Genomic DNA, 25,449 nt, shown 5'->3' on the forward strand with positions numbered 1-25,449 from the left:
CAGGTGAGATAGAAACCGTGGTCAAGGACACACGTCTTTGCAAAGGTGAAAAAGAGTTTGAAAGGGCAGGTTTGGGTAAGGCAGGGCTGATCGCCTAATTCTCATTCAAACATAAAATATAATTTTACAGGGATCTGGAAATAATCCGAGAGTACACGGAAGATCGAAATAGTCTTGAGAGGCAAATTGAAATACTCCAGTAAGTTCTCATATAAAATGCTCATTGCATTTACATTTTACTTATTTTTTGTTAACACATGTGCCACATGTAACACAGGTTCTGTATTCTAAGGGCTGGGCTCTCATGCCCACTCATGCATCTTCTAGCTGTGCCGCATTTAGCACAACCTCTTAGCTGTCTGACGCTTCTAATCCTAAATAATCTAATAAAATCCAGGCACTAGAGTGTAATTCTCTCTGTCCTTGCAAGTCAGGTGGTGTGTCCAGCGTTTCTGTATTACACCTCTGTAATAATAATGGCCCTGACCTTAGCGGCTTTCTCTGCAGCTCACCTGAGAGGTGGTCAGGCATCCCACGGTAGTGCATGTCGCAGCAGCAGGCATACATGGTCCTTCTTTCACAATTTATAGTGCCTAGTTATAATGGGGTATGTTTTTCTGAGGTTTAAAAAAACTCTATTGGAAATATACCTGCTGTCAACTTCACAGCTGAGTTGTAGTAATTCCAGGTTCTGAGGCCCTTCCCCACAAAACCTCCCCCTCTCGCTCCCTGTCTCTGTTTTCTACCCATGCAGTCTTTTCTGCTGGGTTCACTTACCCCCAGTGAAGTAAGGTCAGGCTTGACAAATTCTTTTCACCACCTTTGAATGGTTTTCAAGTCTCACCTGTGGCAATTACAGAGTTGATGTACTACCATAATCCTATTCATTTATTCAGCATATTTTCACTCACCACCTTTTATGGGTCAGGTGCCGGGGACTGAGAATAGAGTGGCAAATAGGAGGAAAAATGAATCTCTCTCCTAATGGGGCTAGTCTAGGGAAGAAGACAGAAACTGATCAATAATAATAGAAATATGAAATGCCGAATGAGAGAGGCGGGACAAAGGGAAGGGATGTGTATACTGTAGAGAACTTTGGCCTAATCGGGAAGGCCCAGGAAGTGTTCCCAGTGGAAGCATCAAGTGAACTGAGGTCTGAAGCATGAATAAGACTTCAGTGGGGAAAGATTAGCCACTCTCCAAGACAGAGGTTCTGGATTATCCTCATTTCATAGAAGAGGTTGCTGAGGCTCTGGCAGGATAACTCCCGTCAGTCATGTGAAAAGGAGCCGCCTGAGTTGGGATTTGAAACCAGAGTCAATGTCGGAGCCGTTAACAGGTACACGGCAGTGCCCAGTGGTACAGCACCAGGCCAGGAGTGGGATGCACGAGTATCCAGAAAAGAGTGTAGCATCACACACCATGTCCATAGCCTGGCTGTGCGCAGGGGGATAGAGTGGCTCCTGGTGTCAGCGGGGCCAGGCATTTAGTGAGCAGAGACCTGCATGAAACCTATTCAAACAACAGAGCTCCCCGAGGGAAGAGCACTTCCACAGAACAGCGAATGCCTTCCTAACATGCCTTGAGATCTTTAAAGAGAGGTGATGTGTGCATTCAGTTGTACTTCTAGTAATGAATTGTGATCTCAGTTTGTGAGGTGTGAAGGGAAGAGGTAGGAAGTTACAGGAGATGGTAATTCCACCTTCTGAACATCACAGCCTGGAAAATAAGTGGTGACATTTCTCCCTACTGATACTTTCCACGTTGATTTATGTTTTATTTACTTACTCTGCAGAACAGCTAACCGGAAGCTGCACGACAGCAACGACGGCCTAAGGAGTGCCCTCGAAAACACTTACAGCAAGTTCAACAGGTCCTTGGTATGCAGCAGAGTTTTCTAACGCATGGTGTTCTGTCTCGTGGTAGACTATTTCGATGGAAATCTTGTATTTTATTCGGGGAGAACTTACAGTCATGAGAAACTATTCCATACAATAAAAGGGGGCATTTTCCAAAATTAAAAAACTGTGCTATCCCTCTGAGGAAACAAATGCCCAGAGGTTAACCAGCTCTTGTTAGGTAGCCTAGGAAACCAGAGAATGATGTGCAGGTGTGACCTGGGCCCTGGCAGGTTCATAGTGTAGCAGGTAGGTAAGACGTGCACAGGTAGCAGTAACATAAGAGAGAGTGGGCAGTCAGTCCATGGAGGTACAAATGAAACATTGCCCAGGCGAGGGGAGGGAGAGGGTGCTTCTGGCTGAGGAGTGTGCTCACACACACTGAGCATGCTTTACGGGAGTGAGATCATCAGATGGAGGCCTTGGATTTTAAACCCTCCTGCAGAAACTAGCTAAGCCCCTTTTGGAGTTTGGAATTTTGAGGACCTTCCCCAGACTCTGTGTGTGAGAAAGCCTCTTCTCCCTCTTTTGGGGGTCAACTTCAAGTTTGGGGTCCCATAGGCATAGCTTCGGGTATGGAAGGGTCACTCACTAAACCAGATTATGGTTCGAGAAGAAACAAATCAAAAGAAGTTGGTATTGCACGGTCCTGGCAGATTTAGGGCACTGGGAGCCCCTTTATGGCTTATGTGGTAGGAATTAGACTTATGACACAATGAGGAGAAAATACCATATGTGGTTGTTGCATTCCCCCCCCCACCCCCTTGATTTTGGTGCTCACGTAGGACAACAAACTTTTAATTGCATTAGAAGTTAACTAGTGTGCTACAGGTTAAAAACCATATATATAAATAAAATGCTTACATGATTAGACTTATGACACAACGAGGAGAAAATACCATATGTGGTTGTTACATCCCCCCTCCCCCCTTGATTTTGGTGCTCACGTTTGCTCATGTAAGACAACAAACTTTTAATTGCATTGGAAGTTAACTAGTGTGCAGGTTAAAAACCATATATATAAATAAAATGCTTACATTGAGTAACTAAACAATAATTATGCATTTCAGCGCGTAAATAATACATCGCCAGGGAATACAAGTTCTAGGAGCAGTCCAAAATTTAATGGTCATTCTCCTCAACCTCCAGGCTATGACAGGTATGTTATTTTCATTTTGTTTGAATTCTGGATCAAAGTTGAAAGGAGAGTAAATTTCCTTAGAGGTAAATTAAAATAATAGAATATATTTTGGGCACTAATTTGTATTTCTACACTTACTTTAAATTTTGGAACATGAAATATGTATAAAGATTAAAGTAAAAATGTTGAAGATAGGGCAAAGTAATTTCCTTAAGATGTCATGACTTGGTTTTATGTAAGCTCACCTTGACCTCATTCCTAATTGTGTCTTGTTTCTTAGAAGTGGACTTGGTAAAGGGAGTTTCAGGGAAACCAGTCGAACTCCGGTGTACGTTGTGTTATTCAGTGGTTCTCAACCTGTGGGTCGCGACCCCTTTGGGGATCGAACGACCCTTTCACAGGGGTCGCCTAAGACCATTGGAAAACACATATATAATTACATATTGCTTTTGTGATTAATCAATATGCTTTAATTATGTTCAATTTGTAACAATGAAATTGGGGGTCACCACAACATGAGGAACTGTATTAAAGGGTTGCGGCATTAGGAAGGTTGAGAACCACTGTGTTATATGATGTTGAGATTCTTGGTAAATGTTTAATAGCTCAGCATAATATGTAAGCTATATTCAAGGAAAAGGACACTTTCAAAACAAAAGCAATATGGCTAGTGTTTCCAAGCTCTACTGTATGAAAGGAGTCACAGAGACTACCAGAAGTGAAAATTTAGCTCTATTTTTTAAAAATTCATCTTATTGTTGAGAATAATACAGATGTTCCCTCTTTCTCCCATTGATCCCTTCCAACCCCCCACCCCCCCGTGCTTTCACCACACTATTATCTGTCCATGGATTATATATGTATGCATTTTTACAGATGTTCCCTCTTCCTCCCATTGATCCCTTCCAACCCACCACCCCCCGTGCTTTCACCGCACTATTATCTGTCCATGGATTATATATGTATGCATTTAAGTTCTTTGGTTAATCTCTTCCTGCCCTTCCCACCCTCCGCCTTCCACCAAGATTTGTCAGTCTGTTCCATGTTTCCATGTCTCTGGATCTATTTTATATGTCAGTTTATTAAATTCATTAGATTCCACATATGAGTGAGATCATGTGATACTTGTCTTGCTCTGACTGGCTTCTTTCACTTAGCATAGTACTCTCCAGGTACCTACATGCTCTCTCAAAAGGTAAGAGATCCTTCTTTATTTATAGCTGCATAGTATTCCAGTGTGTACATGTACCACATCCTTTTTATCCACTCATCTACTGATGGGCACTTGGGCTGTTTCCAGATCTTAGCTATTATAAATAGCACAGCTATGAACATAGGGGTGCATATATTCTTTCTGATTGGTGTTTCAGGATTCTTAGGGTATATTCCTAGAAGTGGGATCACTGGGTCAGGTGGCATGAAAATATTTGCCAATGATGCATCTGATAAGGAATTACTTTCCAAAATATATAAAGCTCATACAACTTAACAAAAGGAAGACAAAAAATCCAATTAAAAAATTGGCAAAGTACCTAAATAGATACTTCTCCAAAGAGGACACATCTAGATGGCCAAGAGGCATATGAAAAATGCTCAAAGTCACTAATCATCAGAGAGATAAAATTAAAACAACAATGAGGTGTCACCCCATCCCTGTCAGGATGGCTACCATAAAAAAAATCAACAAATGACAGGTATTGGTGAGGATGTCGAGAAAAGGGAACCCTAGTATCCTGCTGGTGGGAATGCAGACTGGTGCAGCCATTATGGAAAACAACATGGAATTTTTTCAAAAAATTAAAAATGGAACTGCCATTAGCTCTATTTTTAATTAAATAAAGTGAAATATTGGCCCTACTGTAACTTTAGATCTAGCACTAAAAATGGAAAGATAATATGTGTGTGCACACACGTGAACACATACATACATCCGGCTACTTAAATGGTTACTTTTGGAGTATGTCAGGGTTCGAAAGTAGAAGTGAATGGGCAAACTACAGGTTTCCATCTCTCCATCTCTGATGCAGCTTTCTGATTCATGCTCATTCCCTTTTCACCTGGGGACCTTTAGTCTAAAGAATAATGTACTTAATATGCTGGTGATAGCAAAATGGACCAGTCCCCTTTCAGGAAGGTCAATGGTCACTTTTAAGAAAATTCTATCCATGTAGCAGATGTTTTCTCCACTGATTTGTGAAATAAAAAATTGTAATGGTTTGTTGATTTATAGGCAGCTGACTGCTCTGTTATTGGGAAATACAGATTACTTTTAAGAATGTGTTGGTGTGATGGCATTTTTCTGGCCTGATATCTAAGGTCAGTTTAAAGCACACAGGGGAAAAGATGCCTAACTGAAAATTATTCCAGAAATTCCATCATGATTTATTTTGAAGACAGTAATTACCATGAACAAGGCTCATAAATACTGGACTAAGAGCCCATGGACAATAGCTTCTGAGGGACAAGTCGTCACACTCCAGAGGCTCAGAGCGACAGGACCTTGTCACCTGTGTGCTCACCACCTTGAATAGAGGGATGCCATTGTCCCACTGATGTTCCTTTTTGGGCAGTCACTAGTTTGATAGAAGAAGTTAATATTTTCTTTTCTTTTTGATGCTAGTATAAACAGTTAAAAGCATATTATAAATTTAATTTTATTACTTCTGTGGCCTTATTGAATTTCAACTTGTCTATTTGTTTTAGCTTTGTGTTTTTCTAAGAATGCCAATGACAATATGACTTGTTTTAGATTTTTACATATTTCATTGTAATGAAAATATTCTCTGGGTGGGTAAGAATAGTTTACTTTTAAAATAGTATGTATTTAAGTTGAATTTGAAAAAGTCTGATCTGTACCTATATTTTTAATTTAAAGTTTAGACATTCATGGAGATGATGTCTCAATTCAGGATTTTACTTCTCCTTTATTCCTTATCAAAGATACAAGTAGGTTAAAAAGATAAAGTTCTGACCAATAATGACATGGAGCTGAAGTAGGTTGTACTATATTATAATGAGAATGGTTTTCTTAAGTTCCTTACAGATTAACCTAAAATCAATTTCAGAAGGAGAGTGTCATAAATGATGAAATAGTAAAAGAATGTATACACACCTAGCTAGCTAGGTAGATTGAGATTTGGTATGAAATTCCTGTTCCAAGAAAAATACCTCATAAGCGAGCAACATATTCAGATAAAGCATATTGGTTAAATCACCTTTTTAGTTCATTTTAAACATTTGCTAAAGGCACCAAAATATTTTGATTTCTAAGATTTATATAGCTTATACTTCTATTAAGTCCACCCTGTCTTTTCTCAGCATATCCATCTCTTGTTAGTTCTCATATCTGGAGACCCATGTACCCACCCATTGCCCCTTTCTGATGAAATCATGTGTGCCAAGTAGCTAGGATTGTGTCCGATGTGTAGCAGGGACTAAAGAAATTATAGCCATTGTTTTTATTTTAATATAAAACTAGATTCTTATGAAAATAAATAGAAAAGCAGATGTTTGAGTTTCATGAGAGGAAAGATCCACAGAAGTCAGAAGTTCTAACCTTTCTGCATGAAACCTCTCCTGTAGGGGTTTTTCCAGACTGTGTGTCGACACTTCACGGCAGAAAACTCATCTCACCTTCCAAACTGTTTCAGGACCATATGTTTCTAATTGTCATTTTTCACCATGTTGTTAGAAATATGACTCTCAGAAAAGTCTACCAGTTGGCCCTTATTTTGTCTTGGGAAACCTGAGGAAATGTATTCTTCTCGAGTCAGCCCTTCGCTTATTTGAAGAGCGAAACCATTAAGATTTAAGCTGAGTGCACTGAACCATTTCTCATATTGGAGAGTTTTGAGTCTCACGTCATCACTGTTGCCCTCTCCTCCCCCACCCCACACTCCCCAGGTTATCAGCATCCCTTTTAAGTAGAGATGTTATTCAGAAATGGATGCATTGTTCAGAATGTGGTCTGACCACATGAGAGGGAAAAGGTTCACGTGTTCTACATTTATTTTTCTTTTTTAAAAAGTATATTTTATTGATTTTTTACAGAGAGGAAGGGAAAGAGATAGAGAGTTAGAAACATCGATGAGAGAGAAACATCGATCAGCTGCCTCCCGCACACCTCCCACTGGGGATGTGCCCGCAACCAAGGTACATGCCCTTGACCGGAATAGAACCTGGGACCTTTCAGTTTGCAGGCCAACGCTCTATCCACTGAGCCAAACCGGTTAGGGCCATTTATTTTTCTTAATGCAACTTTAGACTGCATTTAGATTCTGGGAACCTTTTTTTTTAAATCAGGAAATACTAGTAAAGGTGATTAGAAAAATACTTTCATTTATTAAATGCTTGAGTGTCTTTATTTTAATTGACTGTTGCATGGAATGAACTGATATGGCTTTGAATGTTTTATTTCTCCTGATGCTTAATCATGGAATACACTGTGATTCTTGGCAAACGTGCCAATGTCGGTCTTGAGTCCACTCTTGCCCCTGTGGTCTCGAGCATTGAAGCCCTCAGGTACCAGTCTTCTCCTCTACCCCAGGTCCTCCCGCTCTTCCTACGTGGATGAGGACTGTGACTCGCTGGCCCTCTGTGATCCTATGCAGAGGGTGAATTGTGAAGTTGACAGCCTGCCCGAGAGCTGCTTCGACAGTGGCCTGTCCACCCTGAGAGATTCCAATGAGTACGACTCAGAGGTGGAATACAAACACCAGAGAGCATTTCCGAGGTCGCACGGCATGCGGGAGAGCTCTGCTGGCGATGCTTCAGACACAGATGTAAGCCCTGGGAATCACTGCTCTCCTAGGGCCTAGGCTCATCCTCCATAGAGATCTGGCACCCTGTTTAACTTTGATCTGTCATGGGAATCCATTTTAAAGGTTATAACTATGAAACATAGGTAGAATGGTTTTTTTCCTCCACTAATTTAAGGAGAAATCCTCATCGATTGACTTGTGGGGCACTCTGTTCCATAGCAGCATGGACTACACATTCAGCTGTATCTGTTTCTTCTCTTTAACCTATGATGCATATGTATAATGAGAGGCGTTAACAGCTAACTTTTTTTAAAAACAGGTTCCTGATATAAGGGATGAAGAGACGTATGGTTCAGATGGTGTGGCTTCGGTCTTAGACTGGAAGCCCCCTGTTAGTGAAGGCAGCGTTGCTAGTTATCCAAGAAAGCCCATCCTGGCACTTTCACCCCAGGTAGGTGGTTCCTGAACACAAATAATTTTCTGTGTCTTATAACTTGTTAGGAAGGAAACTGGCACCCCCTTTGTCACCCACTGTGTCTTTTCCCCCTAGACAGACATGGCGGATGAGAACAGGTCTTCCAGCTCACAGAAGGCTTACAAGATTGTGCTCGCGGGGGATGCCGCAGTGGGGAAGTCTAGTTTCCTCATGAGACTTTGCAAGAATGAATTTCGAGGAAATACAAGTGCCACACTGGGTATGATTCCTTTTTCAGATTTTAATGGAGAAATGACTTTTTTAGCTTGGTTTTAGTTTCTTTAGGGGTTGTGTACACAGATACACAGGTCAATCTCTCTCCCCATACATATAGATAGATGTGTGTGTGTCCTTGTCTATGGAATGGTCCTCTCCTGTTTTGGCGAAGGCCTAGCTTTAGGAAAGGGAGACTGACAAAGGACAGAGGTATCTACTTAGCAGTTGATGACAGGTTAGAGCTTAGAGCCTGAGAGGACAAGTTCATTTATTCAGCAAACATTTCCTGAGTCCTACTGTGAGCCAATTGCTGTTACAGGTGCTAAGGATACACAATGAACAGAGTTGACTATATCCCAGCCCGCAAGGAGTTTACATCTCAAAGGAGGGAAATGGATGAAAAAACAAATAATAATTTAAAAAAAGAGGTTTAGGGAGAGGTGTACTTTTATGCAGGGTGGCCAGGGAAAGCTTTTCTCATAAGATGTCGTTTGATATTGGTCAAGGGACATTATTGATGGCTAGTTTGTCACTGTAGTCAAAATCATAGAAGTTTGCTACCTCCTTCCTTTACAATGGAATGTATTACCTCTCAGAATAAGGCAGAAATTATGTCCTAATTTCCCAAATTTGCATAATAATCAGTAGGAGTTGAAGATATGCAAATTATCATTTATTTTTCTTGTTTATCTAAAATTTTCTTATTTCGATAACTAGAAATGTTAGAAAAGATTGGATACTCTCTTTACAATGGGCATCTTTGTAAATTTATGGTTCTTTATTTAGACCACTCAAAATAACAAAGCCAAAAGTTCACTTCAATTTGATTCATAAAAAGACTCCAGTATGCAGTTCAGTTGCTGTATATGTATATATGGAATATATACATAATCATATACATATATACATATATACACATACACATACTTATGTACATGAGCACACAGATATAACAGTTCCCTAATTACATGACAAATAGAACATAGATTTTTCCCTTTGTCCATAGACTAAACTCTTCCCCAAGTCAGCCAGCCTGCAGATGGTGCATCTCGTGGTAATTAGTATGTGAAGTCACTCTCGATGAAGGCCATGCTCATTTCTCTCTATCTCCCTGGGCTCTTTGCTTTATTGACTCCCGTCTCATCTAAAGAGAACTTGAAAGTAAAAAACCAGTGGAATGATTTACATCCTATTCTCCATGTTCCCTTCTATTCCTTTGCAGGAGTTGACTTTCAGATGAAGACCCTCATTGTGGATGGAGAGCGCACAGTCCTGCAGCTCTGGGACACAGCCGGTCAGGAGAGGCAAGTGCTTCCGGAGAGCTTGGGCCCTGCTTAGGCTTACACAGACAAGCTTCGCAGCCCACTCGGTGTTTTCTGTGCTTATCACTATGTAATTATAAGGCACCATACAGTTTTAGATGGTACCTTAGAATTTCAAGAATGCTCACTTTCTTACCTCTTTCAGTCATCTGTCAGCTCGGTGAGAAAAAGGATCTTATGCTTCCATGAAGCTTGTGTTCAGTTGGGAAAAGGGAGGGCCCTTTCCCAACAAGAGGATTTAGTGAGGTGACACCTCTGAATGCAGTGACAGCATGAGGAGCTGCTCAGTGGGGCACAATAGAAGACAGCTTCCCTTGGTTCCAGGGCAGAGGCACAAACTAAACAGCAGAGTCGCAGCTGGTGATGGTGCCTTATCTTGCCTTCATTGCCCTTGACCAGAAGGATTTCCTGTAGGTTTTAGTATTGTCTAACTCTTTGGGAGCAGAATCTATCCAGCTGTTCAACAAGTAAGTATGGGGTGCCTACCCACCTCTGCACCAGGCACCATTTAGGCTGCTAAGATTCATTAGTGAATCTTCGCAATAGGACACAAATACCTGCCCACGTGGAGCTCCTGTTCTGCAGCAGACTGAGTACTCCAACATTTAAAAAATACTTGTGGCTGACATGGCCCTAACTAAGACAATATAAAATATTGCACTTGGTTTAGAGAAAGACATGTAGGTTGCAGTATGCTCTCACCTTAGTGAGTCCCTCACCTCCATGTATGTAATGTGCCTGGTGCATGGTGGCATCCACATTGTTCTTCCACCCTCCTCAAGCCTGGAAGACCATTTTCTCTAATGTGCATCTCCTTCCACCCTTCTCTGTGTCCTACTCATGGGATTTGGTAGGTTTTAGCTGAGGCTGGAACTTTCAGAAATTACAGTGTCATCCTTGTCCTGGTTATGTTTTGGGGTTTGTAGACATTCTTGGGGCTGTTTGGTGGAACAAATGATTGGCTTTTTAAAATCAGTAGCCCAGATTCTCGTCCTGTCACCTGTCACTGGGTCAGTCTGGGCCTCGGAGATGACTTTTACAGTGATACATTGCCCTCAAATTTTTTCACTTGGGGCTTATTAGAGAAGATGAGAAAAAGGTGAGTGAGCACAAAAGAGACGAAGAATGGAGCAGCAGCAAACAGACTGATTAAATCCGTGCTGTAAATGCTTCTCTCTTACCCAGATTCAGAAGTATTGCCAAGTCCTACTTCAGAAGAGCAGATGGAGTCTTGCTGTTGTATGATGTCACGTGTGAGAAAAGCTTTCTTAACGTACGAGAATGGGTGGATATGATTGAGGTAAGAAATCAAAACAGACAGGAAATTGCATAGGGGAGCTATAGGCCATGCTGGAAAATGCTGGTTCTCTTCCTCGTTGAAAGGAATGTGATGAGAACCCATTGATCCAAGCTGTGACAGAGAAGGGGATTGGAGGCAGAGTTCCCAGGGGCACTCGGCAGGATTGCTCTCTCTCAGTAGCTGAGCAAGTTCCTGCAAGGCCAAGGACACAACTAAAGGACCTTCTGGGAATAAAACTTCTGGGTTTTCTTACAGATAAAATCAGAAGCAAATGGAAATGCAGGTCACCTGGGAAGCAGCAGCTCTTACAAACGAAGCTGCTGGGGCTGGGTGTGTAGCATGGTTGGATATTACAGGGCTGGGTGTGTAGCATGGTTGGATGTGTACAAAGCTGGGTGGGTAGCATGTTAGGTGTGTACAGGGGCTGGATGTGTAGCATGACTGGGTGTGTACAGGGTCTGGGTGTGTAGCATGGTTGGATGAGTACAGGTGCTTCCGTGTGCACTAGACACACAGGTGAGACAGCACCTGGTATGAGCGGGTACGAGGCCCTCATTCTATCGCAACTGTGTTTTTTCCCTTACTCCGGTAGTGATTTGGGTCTTTACACATCCCAAGGTACCACTGAAAAACCAGTTGGTATTTTTAACATGTGTGGTACTATTTGTGCTTTCTTTTGAACTGAGGAACTTTCATTTCCTTTGGTTTCATGGTAAATAATTTTTAAAAGTGGGAAATTATTTGGCCATAGATAGAGTGCTGCCAACAGTTATTAATCAACATAAAACAATAGTTTAAGCTTTGGTTCAGCATACTTACTTGAGAAACATATCTGAAACTAATGGCTAATACAATTTTTCAAGTAGGTCTATTATCTATAATTTTTAACAGGCATTAAGTGCAGAGGTAGCTAAACAGAGAACTTATTCTTGTCTGATCTCCAGTTTGTTTCTGAATTCTTCATTTGGGCCTATTCCATACCCTGTACAAAAAAAGTGATATGAGAAGTGACATTGTAATTGGCAGTAAAACTTAGTGATAAATAAATGTGCATATTGTCCTACTGAAATATCATGACTTAAAATTTTAAATGCAGTGAAATGTGTAGGCATTTATATAATATTTTTATTTCATAAAAATTTTCCATGTTATATTCATCTCAGTAACATATCTGAGAAAGGAGGAAACAGTATTATTTGCACTTACTATGAGAAACCTGAGGCATAGGAAGTATATGGCACTGGCTGGTAGTTCTATAGTGGGTAGGGTTGGGATGGGGGCTTGAATGGGATCTTCTGATTCAATATGGTTGCTCCCTTGATAAAGCATCAGGGTGAGAAGAAGCTTTTGAAGTCCAGAAAGGAATCTGAAGTGTAGTCAGCTCATGAAGGAGAGGCATGTACTCAAGTGGACCTCCCTGGGACAGAGCAGTGAGCCCAGAGAATAATGGAAAATTCCAACTAACTCATACACATTGGTAGTTAAAATTACAGCAAAACTTGTTGAAATTGTTGGAACTAGTTTTCATTTTAAATCTTTGGATTATGCTCAAGAAAAGGAAGTATAGAAGGCAGGGCCAGCCACGGCCCTGAAGGAGCCCTTAGTGACCAGCTGTAGTATGTGCCAGGAGCCCAATGCCCTAATTTGCTGAGCAACTCGCACAGGGTAAGTGACCTTTTCAGCTGCTGGTAGCACCTTTCACAGGGTCCGAAGAGTAAGAAAACTGTATTCAAGATGAATTATTGAATTTGTTATAGAGAAAAAATTGGAGTCCACTTGGCATTTAACTTTCATCTTAGAAAAATAATGGGCGCAACGAACCTTAGCCATGGCTCACCCTTTCCAATTTGAGGAAATTCTGCAGGGACAATTTATATGGCCACTGTATAAAAGATAGAGCAGAGGATTGAGAGGAAGTAGAATGTCAGTGGTGAGTAGACCCTCTGAATTAATAATTAATACACTTTAATTGAAAAGCACTAGGTTAAAACTGTTATAAAATCATGGATAAAATAAAATTATGCCCATTTTACTTATCTGTCATGAATAATTTATTGATTGAATGTTTGGGTAAAAATTGAATGGAGACAGTTGAGACATGAGATTTCATCCTGACTTTTACACATTCAAAAATATTTTGGGGTTACCTCCTCTGTTGGGATATATCTGTTAATAAAGAGCCCTATCCTTATGGAGCTTGTACTTTAGGAAGAGAGACATAACAAGAAACAAACATAAGTGAATAAAATAAGTAGAACGATGGAAAGTGATAAATGTTATAGTAGAAAAGAAGGCAGGGTGAAGGGCCTCCCGGTGAGGTAGCGGGATGCAGTTTTCATTAGTGTGGTCCTGGCCTCCCGAGAAGGTGTTATTTGAGTCAAGACTTGAAGGAGATATTTACCTGTGTGATTTGGGGAAGTCATTTAGATGCTGGATTCTTAGCTAACTTAAGAGAATATTTGCTTAATGGCTTCCCAATGACATCCCTTAGGTCCCTAGAAGAGTGTCAAAGAACACAATTAATTAACACACTAGTGGATGGGTGGGGTAGGTTTAGAGAGGGCCTTTGACTCCCTCTCTCCTCTGCCCTTACCACACCCAGGTGGTGCCTTCAGTTAGAGGCAAAGGAGTGTGAAGAGAAGGGAAGTCAAAGATACCTTCATTATGTTTAAGGCTTATTTCTTGATCCTGTGTCGGGTACGGCACCAAACGGAATGAGCACCTGAGTGTCCTTAGGGACTGCAAAGAGTAATGTCTTAGCCAGGGCTGCCGCTTCTCTTTAGGAACCAGAAACCCATTTTTCTGTGCGATGCAGGTTATATTCTCTTATTCTCATTATAGGCTAATGAGATGGGATGTGCCTTTAATTAACCTCTTCATTGTACACATAGGGATATTGAGGCAAAAACATGAAAAGACTGGCCTGATTTCACACAGCCAGTGAGTGGCCAGGAGGTGGGAGGGGAGGGGTCTCAAACTTAGCTCTGCCTCTCACATCTGCCCTTCCACCCCAGCTCCACTGAGAATGTGGGGCAGTGTGACAGTTGGCATGGGCTGTTTTGGAAGCAGTAACCTGAGAAGCTGTTACTTTGAGTAGAGTGGTAACTGACTCCTCATAGGAAAAATGTTGACTTCTAGGACCTTCTTACTTTGCTTTTGTTGTAAACCAGAGAGCAGCAAGTACAGAACTTTCAAATTCCATTTTGGTCCCGTAGTAGCTGAGGGATTTACTTACATGTTTTGCATCTGGGATAATGAAGTTGACGTGTAATCACTGTTGTGCAGAGTGGAAGTTGTAGGAAATGATGAGGTCATGCTTCTTGAGTTTATATCAGTTTGTGTAGCAGGAAGGGGGATACAGTCAATTTAGACCCTGGCCCAGGCCCTTACAAGTTCCTATTTAAAAACTTAGAATGTCAGTGTCCTCACCTGGCAACGGGAAAGTGCTTAGCTCTTTTTAGAGATATGGGGGTTTAAAGATAGTGTTGATCCATCATGTGGCGCACAGGGGCTTTGGACACGGCGGCTGCTGTCGTCATTGTCCTCACTTGTCCAGTGTTTGATGTGTGCACACTTTTTTCCTTTTCCTTGTGGTAGGATGCAGCCACCGAGAGTATCCCTATCATGTTGGTGGGAAACAAGGCTGATCTTCGTGAGTCTGCTGCTGCAGAGGGAGAGAAGTGCGTCCCAGCGTACTTTGGAGAAAAGCTGGCCATGGTAAGAGTGAGAGCGGGTCCGGGTTGGAAGGGGTTTTTTGCTTTTGTCCACCTTTGCTTAAGCGGTTCTTTGATGAGCCTGCACCCTGTTTGATGGGGCTCCTGTCCTTATACAGGAAGAACTCTCAATGTCCCCCCCACATTATGAATTCACGTAATTGCCCCAAGGATTAAATCCCTCATAGATGTAAATTGATCACTCGATCCTTTCCTCCCATTGCCTACCATTGATAAAGTGGAGCCAGAATGATCACGTCTTCCTCCTCACTCACACCCAGTTCTTGGAATCCTTCTCTAGTCCTTGTCTCCAGCTAAAGGAAAAGGAACGAGTGTCCTATTTTGAAAAGATGGGCTTGGTTCCAGAGGGTTACTATGCCAAGGGGCAGAAGATGGTGCAGTGTGTCACCTGGTGGGAAGAGAATAGGAAGACTTTTGTGCTGTGTATGTTTCCCCCTCTAAGGTTTGTGTTTAGTTGGAATAGTCTAGAATTATTTTTGGTTTTACATTTGTTGTAGAGGATGGAGCTTACTCCTGTCCAAATGACTGCTGTGGGCAGTGTTTACCATCCCATTATTATCACTGTGGTCAGGTTTGTGTTTAGTTGGAATAGCTAGACTTATTTTTGGTTTTACATTTGTGTAGAGGATGGAGCTTACTCCTGTCCAAATGACTACTGTGGGCAGTGTTTACCATCCCATTATTATCACTGTGTCAGAATGCTTCGTGGCCCCCTTATGACTTGTCCTACCCTACAAGGAATCAGATGCGGAGTTCACAACCATCGCAGTCTCATGTGACACTGCTATCATCGTTGTCTGTCGTCAGCACCATGAAAGGCTTCTTGGTAGCAAATCCATGTGCACTTTAAAAAGAAGTTTGAATTTCACTATTCTGAGTTGGGAGATCATGCTTGTTTTAAATTTTGGAACTGTGAACCAAATATGATAAGCATCAGAACTAGGCAATGAATACAGAAGAGATTCATTCAAAACGTATTTAATTGTGTCTACCATGTGGCAAGCACTTCATTGTGTGCTGAGCAAAGAACAGAGAACAAAATAGTAGGTCCTTGTCCTCCTGTAGTTTATTGTCTGGGGGAGACAGGCATTAAACGCATGTAATCCCATGTCAGACTCTAGAGATCGCACATGCCACTTTAGAGATCTCACCATTTCTGTCCACTAACCAGTGTTATTTCCGCCCCATGCTTTCTCAGTTTCCAAGGTTTGCTTACTTATGATCTGGTCACGTATACCCTCCTGTTTCCTGAAAGGCATTCTCTGCCTCACCCCATATCATCATAACCATAGAACCCAGCAGCAGCACTACCCATTTCTACTAGGAATCCATTCACTTTGTGATTTTTTAATAGATTTTTCTATGGATCTGGGGCTTGTGGGCAAAGGTCCCACGGTGGGGTTTCCCCACTGTTTGAGCCCTCTCTCTCTCCCTGCTCCAGAGCAGCCTTCACACCCTCCCTTTACCCCCCACAAGACTGTGTGACCCATACCCAGGCCCACAGCACATGATATTCTCCTTTCCTAAGGGAAACTGTCTCCTGCTTGTTAGATAAAGACACGCAAAAGTAACTTTATCAGTTACAATTGTGATCAGTGCTATGCAGGATGAATACAGATGGCTCTGAGGTTTTATAACGGGAAGACCTAACAGGGCCTTTTCAGGGTTAGGAAACAATCTTAACTTCAAGGGAGGATTACCTAAGATCCAAAGGTAGGTGGGAGTTAGTCTGGGGAAGAGGGTGGGTGGGTGTAGGGGTAACCTAGGCAATGTGAATGGCAAGTGCTAAGGCCCTGAGATGGGGGGGCATTTGGAGCGTTGGGGAAATGAGGGAAGGCCAGGGTAACTAGAGCATCATGAGTGAGAGAGAATGGTGGCAGGTAAGGCTGGGAGGCTGGCTGAGGCCACATACAAGCTAGGTCCTGTCGGCTGTTGTAAAGCATTTGAACATGACTTGACTGGAAGGGAAGCATTGAGGGGTTGGAAGCAGGAGAGTGATAGGATCAGTGATCACACACATGCCCTCTGGAAGGTTGAATAATAGAGGACTAGAAAGTGTCCATTGGTTTAGCCACATGCAGGCTGCTGAATCTTGATAGGAAAGGATAATGTGAAAGGGGACATGCGTTAGCTGCTGGCCAAAAGCAGACATACTTTTTATGGACTTTCCATTCCTGAGTGTAAGTGATCATTTTTCATCTCTCTCAAATGATTTGATAGCGAACATTGGGTAGCATGTGTGCAACTATTGGAAATAAGTATCTTAAAACATGAAATTTTGTATTGTGGTTTTTTAAAATGCAAACTGAAAACTACCGTGTCTAGGAACTATTTCTAGAATAATGAGGTTCAAACTAGTCATTTCTTTTTAATTATCGAAACTCTGAATCAAACTTCTTAGCTACTACTCACTCAGTGTACTCAACAGGAAAATATTTTTATCTTGTTTATTAATTATAAGCTAAACTTTCAGGAAACCTAAACAAAGGCTTTGTTTAATAGTATCTGTTTCTTTTCCACAGAACTATGGGGCATTATTCTGTGAAACAAGTGCCAAAGATGGTTCGAATATAGTGGAAGCTGTTCTCCATCTTGCCCGGTAAAGTTTTGTCTCTTATTTGGAAAACTAGATGTAGACTTGAGTTTTCATTTAGTTGGTTCTCATGTCAAACCTCTTGACCATGACATGACTCTACATTGGAAAACACTGTCTTGTCTTTCAGTAGTGGTTAGAGAAACAATTAGATGTAGATATTATAAAAACTGGTAATGCTGCACAATCACTGTGAACATTGGCAAGCATACCTTTACTGCCAAACAAAGCAGGTGCATCTGAGGTGTCATTGATGTTTTTGCATAATGTCACCACACAGCTAATAGTTGACTTGTACGAATTATTTACAGGAACCAGATTTTAAACATAAGAGACTATTATGAATATAAGTATTATGACATTTTCCAGGATAAAGGAAAGAAAACCTCAGTGAAACAAATTGTGTATATGCCAGTTGGAAGCACTTTATTTATTACACAGGTAATTATTTAGCTAAGGCAGTGGTGTTAATAACATTTTGGAATGTAGATTAGAATATTTCATTATTGAGGAACTTGGATATAAATGTGTTTTAATCCTTAGAGTATTCTTAGGAAATAACAACATGGTATGTTATGTTTATCTCTTCTGCCTAGTTTTCTGCCACAAATGAAAAGATGATTCTTTACTGGCCTAAAGGGATTAAATATTAAAAAGAAAAACAAAGAAAGAAAAAAAATCAAAGTATGTGTTAACAAAATCCAGGTCAATGATCTTTAATTGCTGACACAGCAAAAACGTAATTTTAGGTATATAGTGCTTTTACTGATCACTTGTGAGGTTTTACAAGAATCTTGACTTTAGTATGATAATTGGCCTCTTCTGCTAGTATATATTGGCAGTTAAAATACCTTGCAGTGTTTTAAATTCTGCTTTTGTATTAGTGACTTGATGTGTATAGTGCTTCTTAGAATAGAATTCTATTAATAGAAGGCTTGGCCTGGGGCCTGGGGAGGCTGTGGCCTGGGAAAATCAGGAAAGGGCCCCCAGGACCTTGAATGGCCTACTTAGAATTGGTTTGTGGCAGGGCCTGAAAGATGCCTCTGAGCTTCAACTCAGAGTCTTTGAACATTATCTCCTTTGACATCAATCCAAGAGAGAGAGCCACCTGCCCCACCATACTGGAAATCTGGAAATCATTTTTATTTAGAGCAAAAACAGTGCTAACTTTGAATACGACCTAGAACAGGTAGAAAAAAAAAGCAAACAAATATTTAAACATATAAAGTCAAGTGAGTTACATTTTTTTTTTTTGCCTTTGCTTAGTAGGAGAATCATGGGCTAATATCACATTTGTCGAGAGCCAAAATGAAACCTTCAGAAATTAGGTGAAATAATGGATTCCATGCACCTTTGGGTGCACAGCTATTTTGGTCAAACAGGATATAGTTAGTCAATGAGGAAGGGGGAAGAATTAATGAACTAAAGATGGAATACTTGTTGAGTTGGTGGGTGTTCCCTTTTCTTTTTCTCAGATGGTTGTATTGGTGTTTCATTAAAATGTACATGAGAATTCCTGGATGCAGTTGATGGTGTGTGCCCAGGGAGGCAGATGGGTGTAGGAAGGGCCTGCAGGTCTTTAGAGCAGTAGTTGCCAACCGGTGGTCTGTGAGGTCCAAAAGGTTGGCGACTGCTGCCTTAGAGCTCGATTGGGCCCAAAGCTAGGCAGGGGCTCAGTGCTATCTTAGCCTTAGGCAGTGTGGTGCTTAATTGCTACTCTGTCTGAGCAGGAAAGGGGCCTGCTGAGCAGGCCCTGTGCATGGCTGTGGGCTGCTGCCCAGCATGTTGTAGGATTGTGGTGTCAGGAGGCTCAAAGTCGAGCCTTATATCTACCCCTAAATAGCTGTAAAGTCTTGAACAGTTCCCTATCGTCCCGTAGGCTTCTCTAATCTGTAAAATGAGGGTGGGGCTGAAGGAAATGATCTCTCAGGCCCCATATAGATCCAACAGTCTGGTTGTATATTCAACCGTCTATACTCCCCTGAATAGCATAATTGCTATGTAACGCTGAATTGTCTCATAGGGTCATATTAAAGTTAAATTGCTTCAAATTGCCGTGGTCACACCCAGAGTGCTGGATCGATTTTCTTTATTATATCATAAAGATGGGAGAGGCTGTAACCGGCCTTCCCCATTTGCTTCTGCAGCTGTTTATAGTGTAGCTTCCACACAGGCTTGGGTTTATGTAAAACACCTGTGTGCACAGCATTTCAATAACGAGGGCACTTGTGAATCGCTTATCATTGAGTTTCTTATTGTTTGTATTGCATATGGCCTGGTTTAAGGTCTCTGAAATGTAGTTATTAGCAGTGTGTTAAGTATGAACATTATAAAGAAAGAAAATGGGTAAAGACTATAATTTGCTTTATACTCCATCTTCAAAGTTGCTTGTCAAAGTGCCTAAGTCTTAAATGGAAATGGTATAGTCTCCCCAGGTTAAATGAATATTTAAAAAGTTTTACAGCCTTTAGAATGTTGTGTAAAATGCAAAACATATACGTCCTCGATTTACATCTAATAAGATAACTCCCAGCATGGTGCCTTCCACACCGCATCATGTCATGAAATTGAAGGAGATGGGTTTCTGGATGTGCACCATCTAAAGGATTCCTTTTGGGAGGGAGGCCAGAAATGTGACACCCTGAGCTACTTTGCTTGTTCTTAGAAAAACTCTCAATCCCAGGAAAAGTTTCTCTTAGAAATTCAATTTGGCAGTTTTTCTATTGAGATGCTAGGACACCCACACTGTCTGTTAATTCTAAAAGAAATTTAGGAAGCTATAAAAGGAAGATTTTTTTCCTGGATTTTAACCATCCATTGTTACTTCCATGATCATGTATAATTAAAGAATGGTTACAAAGTCATCATTGCTTCTTGTTAATGTCAGCAAGTATCAGCCAGAGATGGGAGCCTGGTCTAGGGTAGTAAGTAGTAGGCTGTGCGTGTGGCAGACTAAAGCATGTGAAACCACAGAAGAGAGCCAGAGGAGTCTGTGTGTGCACACATATGTATGTACCTGTGCATGTGTGTCTGTGCATGTATGTGTGACTGTGTGTATGTGCACACACGTATGCACCTGTGCATACATGTGTGAATGTGTGTGTACATGTGTGTCTGTGCATGCATGTGTGAGTGTGCATGTGTGGCCTGTATGCATGTGTGAGTGTGCATGTGTGGTCTTTGTATGCATGTGTGAGTGTGCATGTGTGTGTACACATGTGCATGCACCTATATATGCATGAGTGTGTGCATGTGTGAGTCTGCAGCCTGGTGCTCAGAATGCTGAGTTGGAGCCAGCCTGCATGCTGTGAATCCCAGCTGAACCACCTCTCCTGCTGTGTGACCTCAGGGAGCTCCTCATATATCCAATGTAACATGGGGCACAACAAATCCATATGGTTCTTGTGATGATTAAATAAGTCAACACCTAGAAAGCATTTACACCAGTGACCGGATGGCAATGCTCAGCAGTGCTGCTTTTATTTCCACAGAGCCATCTGTGGTTGAGGTTTGTGTTTCAGTAATCCCCCCCTATCTCCTCTACTTTTACCTCTGCCTCTACCTCTCTCTCTCTCTTTCTCTCCAGGGAAGTGAAAAAAAGAACTGATGAGGATGACAGCAAGTCCATTACCAACCTGAGTGGGAGCAGTTCCAAACAGTCATCCCACATGAAGAATTGTTGCAAGGGTTAAACCCCAAACACCTTGCCTTGCGAAGTCTTCATTTCCGGAGTACAGAATGTGTGTGACTTACTTGCTTCTCACATGGCATGGTGCAGCCTACAGACACTGTCATACGGAGAGTTACATGTGGGAGATCTGGACCTTGCTGTGGGTCCCTCCAGAACCTTGGCTCTTCTTCGCTATGTTCCCATGAACAATTTTGGCTCCCTGGTTAAATATACTTGTCTTGTCCTTACAGGGTCTTAAACGATAATGTGTAAATGTTTTTTAAGTGATAAAAAAATTACATGCTCAGATCAAACTGTAGAAGAAACTCATGGGCATAATTAGATTCATGCGGGAGCTGACAAAACCTATGACAGCATTTCCTTTAGATATTTAATACAAGAGTACTGATAAAGGGGGTAAGGTCCTGGCTTTGCTGTTAACTAGGCTTGTGGTTGTGGACATGTCACCAGCCCATGTTAGTTCTATGTCCTCATCTGTAGAACAAGGCAGCGTGGCCTTGGCCCTCTCACATTCTGTAGCACTTTTTTTTTTTTTTTTAGAAGTGAGAAGGAGAGTGTGATAGCCCATGGTTAATAAAGACTCTGGTTGTTTGTACTTTTAAAATATTGGAGTATTGATTTTTCTCACTTCTGAAATAAGAGCAGAATTTAATTGAGGGAAAAAAGGCAATTTTCAGTCTTTGGTGGAGATAGAAAAATCTATTTTTCTATGTGTAAAACAAAACATTTTTGTGACAAAAATAGTTCTATATAAAAGAGAGTATTTTATAATCTCAGAATACTTACAAAGTCCTTGGTTTAAATTTGATGTTAAAAATTTCAATACACACATAGAAAGCCACATATGACTGAGAGTACAATGCCCAGGAAGGTTGTTGCTCTTCACTCAAACAGCTCACCAGTGAGTGGCTGCCAGGGCTGGGGACAGCAAGGAACCAAGAGTGAGAAACTGCTAATGGGTGCGTGACATCTTTCTGGGATGATGAGAATGTTTTGGAATTAATGGTTGCATAACTTTTGGAATATACTAAAAGTCACTGAATTGTATACTTTCAAAGGGTGAATGTAATGGTACGTGAATTATATCTCATTAAAAAATACATTAGTTCTTAGAACCATTTAACATTTTGCCAAGGGAAAAGATGCGTGCTTATTTCAAATCTTCCCATGATTTAAAAGCATGATCTCCAATACAATGCAAATCCCTCCACTCCCTCCCTGCCAGGATCCACTTCCTTAAATAATGGGCAAGGGAAGAAGTGCTGTGCGTGGTCTTGGAAAAGCATCTCTCTAAGAGAGGAGGTGTGGTTAGGAAAGGAGTGGGGATCCTTTGTTCAATGTGACTAGTGATTCTTCCTCACCAAAGAGCTGGTTGGTCTTGCTCTCCTAGAACCTGCGGTACCTCCCACACTTTCCCATTGAAAGGTCTCTAAGAGCCAAAGGGGTCAACACCCAACCCTGAGGTGGGTCAGCGAAGCCTGGTTTTTTGGTTTTCAGTGGCCTGAACCAATTAAGTTATTCCCAACTGGAGATCTGAGCTTACCTTGGTTCATGCAGGTCCAGGCCCCAAGTAGTTTGCTGAAAAACTTAAATAATAGCTGTTATATGTAAGCTGAAACATCCCTTTTTGTTGAATTAAAATAATTTATTGTAGCTATTTTTCTCCTATTTATGATTTTTATGATCAAACCTTAAATCCCCCAACCTTCATATTTATTTTAATGAAAATTGACCTGGTACGTAGTACACACAGATTGTAAGTGGCTACAGCATCGTTTAGCTTTTGAAAGCATGCTTCTTCTCTGTTGATGACCTCTAGTTTTTTTCCTGGAAAGTTGGTCTACTTATAGCAACTCCACCATGGATTCCTGTTTCCTCTTTCATGTTTTTGTTGGTCCCCCCTCTCCCCCCCCAAAAAAAGAGTTTATGTTTCTGACCAAAAAGAGTGCCTTGCTTGTGGGGAACTGTAAAACTGCACATGGAAGAAGTGGTGCTTATTTTGGGGGCACAGTGAGATGAAGGGTATGCATTGCCTGCCTGGGTGCCGTCTGTGGAGACCAGTTTAGCACGGACCTGACATGTATGTCAGTCACGTGGAACTCAAGTCTAGGTGTTTGGTGCAGCTGCACAAAACTGTTAGTTCATGTTACCGTGTGGCCATTATTTTTCACCACAGTGTCTCTCTGTTTGTCTTACCGTCTGTACGTGCGAATACCCCTTTGATACAGAAGTACAGTGGGGCCTTGACTTACGAGTTTAATTCGTTCCGAGCCCGAGCTTGTTAAGGAGCTCGTTAAGGAGCTCGTTAACTCAAATTACTCTGTCAACTCAATGCAAAAAATCGGCCAAGAGACAGCTGGTATCTCAAAAAACTCATTAGTCGGGACACTCGTAAGTCAAGGCCCCACTGTATTACCTGGGTCTTTATTCTCAAGTGCATGGCCAGTGCACCCAAATTGCCTAGATTACACAGGCACCTTTGATAGATAAATCAGTCATATTTAACCGTTCCAACACGGATAAATGTTTTGATAAGGGTTTGTGTATTTAGACACATCTAAAGATAAAAGGTACAATAAAAATATGTTACAAAAGATAAAGTGTGTGTGCCCAGGTGCACGAGTGGGGAACTGAGTCGGGGAGGGCTGTGGAGGGAGAATAGACATCAGGGGGAGGGAAGGTTAGGAAGGCAGAGAGGGAAGGAAAGAAGGGAAAAGAAAGGGAGAGTAGAGGTCGAAGAGACCCTGAGAGATAAAGCTTGAGAGGAGAAATAGTAAAAGGGAGAGGAGAGAGAGAGAGAAAGAGAGGCGCCATGGGGAGGGGGGGGGGCGCAGGGGGAGGGAGACGTGCAACTGGACTGCTAGACTGGGAGGGAAGAAAAAGAGAAATGGGAGGGAAGTTGAGTTTGTGCACAAGAGTGTGTGAGTGTGTGTGTGTGTGTGTGTGTGTGTGTGTATTGTGCGCGCATGCGTCGGTAAATGGACAGCATGCTGAGCCTCCCCACCTATTTAAACCACCCAAAGCTAGCAGTAAAATCAACATCCAAGTGGGTCCAGCCTTTTCTTTCAACTTCTTTGCTTATAATCCCTTATGATCTTATGGGACTGTAGTCGTATTTTTGGTCTGTTCTTGCGTGTGGCACAAGATTGTATTTCATGTTTTTAACTTAGACTTAATTAGATACATTTGCATAGTTCTATGCAAGTAAGTCATCTTGTATGAATTTTGCCTTTGAGAGTTTTAAAAATCGCTATTATACTATGTTCCTTTTTTATGTATTCTGACACATGGGCTAATATTTTAATTTCATTATAGAAAAGAATGTTTGATAAGGAGACATTTTTTACTGTTCACTTTTAGCCTCATGCATTTTCATTATTTATTTTTTCCACTTGTTGCTTTGTATGACATCTGTGACACTTGATTATTTAATACAAAATGATGTGATTTGCATAAACTCCAGTCTCACAGCCCTCTCGCTGAAGGTAAAATTGAGGTTAAAGATAAAGATTTATTTTCATATTTGTACAGTGATCAGTTTACAAGTGATCTTTTGTTTGTGGGCTTTTATTGTATGTGTGTGAAAGAAATTTCATATGTATATATTAAGTAGGCCTCTGAGTATTGAATAATTGTTTTATGATTTTGGTTTATATGGTTTACATTTTCATGGTATCAGCCATACTTCGTTTATACTGTTTTATTTCTCTTCAAGCCATTAATAATTATACCATAAAGTGTAATTTTTATAGCCATGCAAATATCTAAGGAACTACAAATATTTTCTGCATTGTAAATTGAATAAAGCAGGCTTCCTTTGGTCTTTGGGGTGTTTCCTTTAACTATGCTGCAGGCATCCCTGAAGTAATTTTAATTCTAGGCGGTGCCTACATGAAACAGTGCCTCTGACACACTGGTCTTGTTGGCCTGGGCAGCTGGCTTGTGGAAGAAAAGAATGAACACATAGTGGTTGGTGCTGTGGCACAGGCAGGTCATCCTGGCCAGTGGGGCAGCAGGTCACCCAGTCTGGGGTGTGGTGGCCAGGCTTTTGTAGATCAATTTCAGGCCCTCCGCATGACCTCAGGGTTTGTCTCTTTCTCTGATACCCATTTCCTCCCTCTGCACTCCCGTGCTGCCTAGCTAACTCCTGCTCATTTAGCTTAAACATCTCTTCCTTCAGGAAGTTTTGCCCTCTGAATGCCCACTCTAAGATGAGGCTGCCTGCTCTCACTTGTGTAGCAGCCTTTTTAACTGATCAGCATCAAGATTATTGCCCTTATACTTGTTTAACTGGACATAGTGCACCAAGCCCTTAGCCC

General features: G+C 41.4%; 1 protein-coding gene across 1 annotated transcript in view; it reads left to right on the forward strand.

Annotated features, from left to right (window-relative positions):
* The window catches only part of RASEF (RAS and EF-hand domain containing), a gene marked incomplete at its 5' end in the record, with an annotated part of 54,653 nt that extends 31,870 nt beyond the window's left edge, over nt 1–22,783 (forward strand). The window contains 11 exons of the mRNA XM_014541253.1: nt 131–199; nt 1,796–1,880; nt 2,969–3,057; nt 7,586–7,820; nt 8,119–8,250; nt 8,350–8,494; nt 9,713–9,794; nt 10,998–11,112; nt 14,710–14,829; nt 17,369–17,445; nt 21,026–22,783. Of these exons, the coding sequence (XP_014396739.1) occupies nt 131–199; nt 1,796–1,880; nt 2,969–3,057; nt 7,586–7,820; nt 8,119–8,250; nt 8,350–8,494; nt 9,713–9,794; nt 10,998–11,112; nt 14,710–14,829; nt 17,369–17,445; nt 21,026–21,131 (1,255 nt within the window). The remainder of the gene's footprint in view (nt 1–130; nt 200–1,795; nt 1,881–2,968; nt 3,058–7,585; nt 7,821–8,118; nt 8,251–8,349; nt 8,495–9,712; nt 9,795–10,997; nt 11,113–14,709; nt 14,830–17,368; nt 17,446–21,025) is intronic.
* Between the last annotated feature and the right edge of the window lie 2,666 nt (nt 22,784–25,449).

The sequence above is a fragment of the Myotis brandtii genome, unplaced genomic scaffold (assembly GCF_000412655.1).
Source record: "Myotis brandtii unplaced genomic scaffold, ASM41265v1 scaffold266, whole genome shotgun sequence".
In the NCBI taxonomy this organism is placed as follows: domain Eukaryota; kingdom Metazoa; phylum Chordata; class Mammalia; order Chiroptera; family Vespertilionidae; genus Myotis; species Myotis brandtii.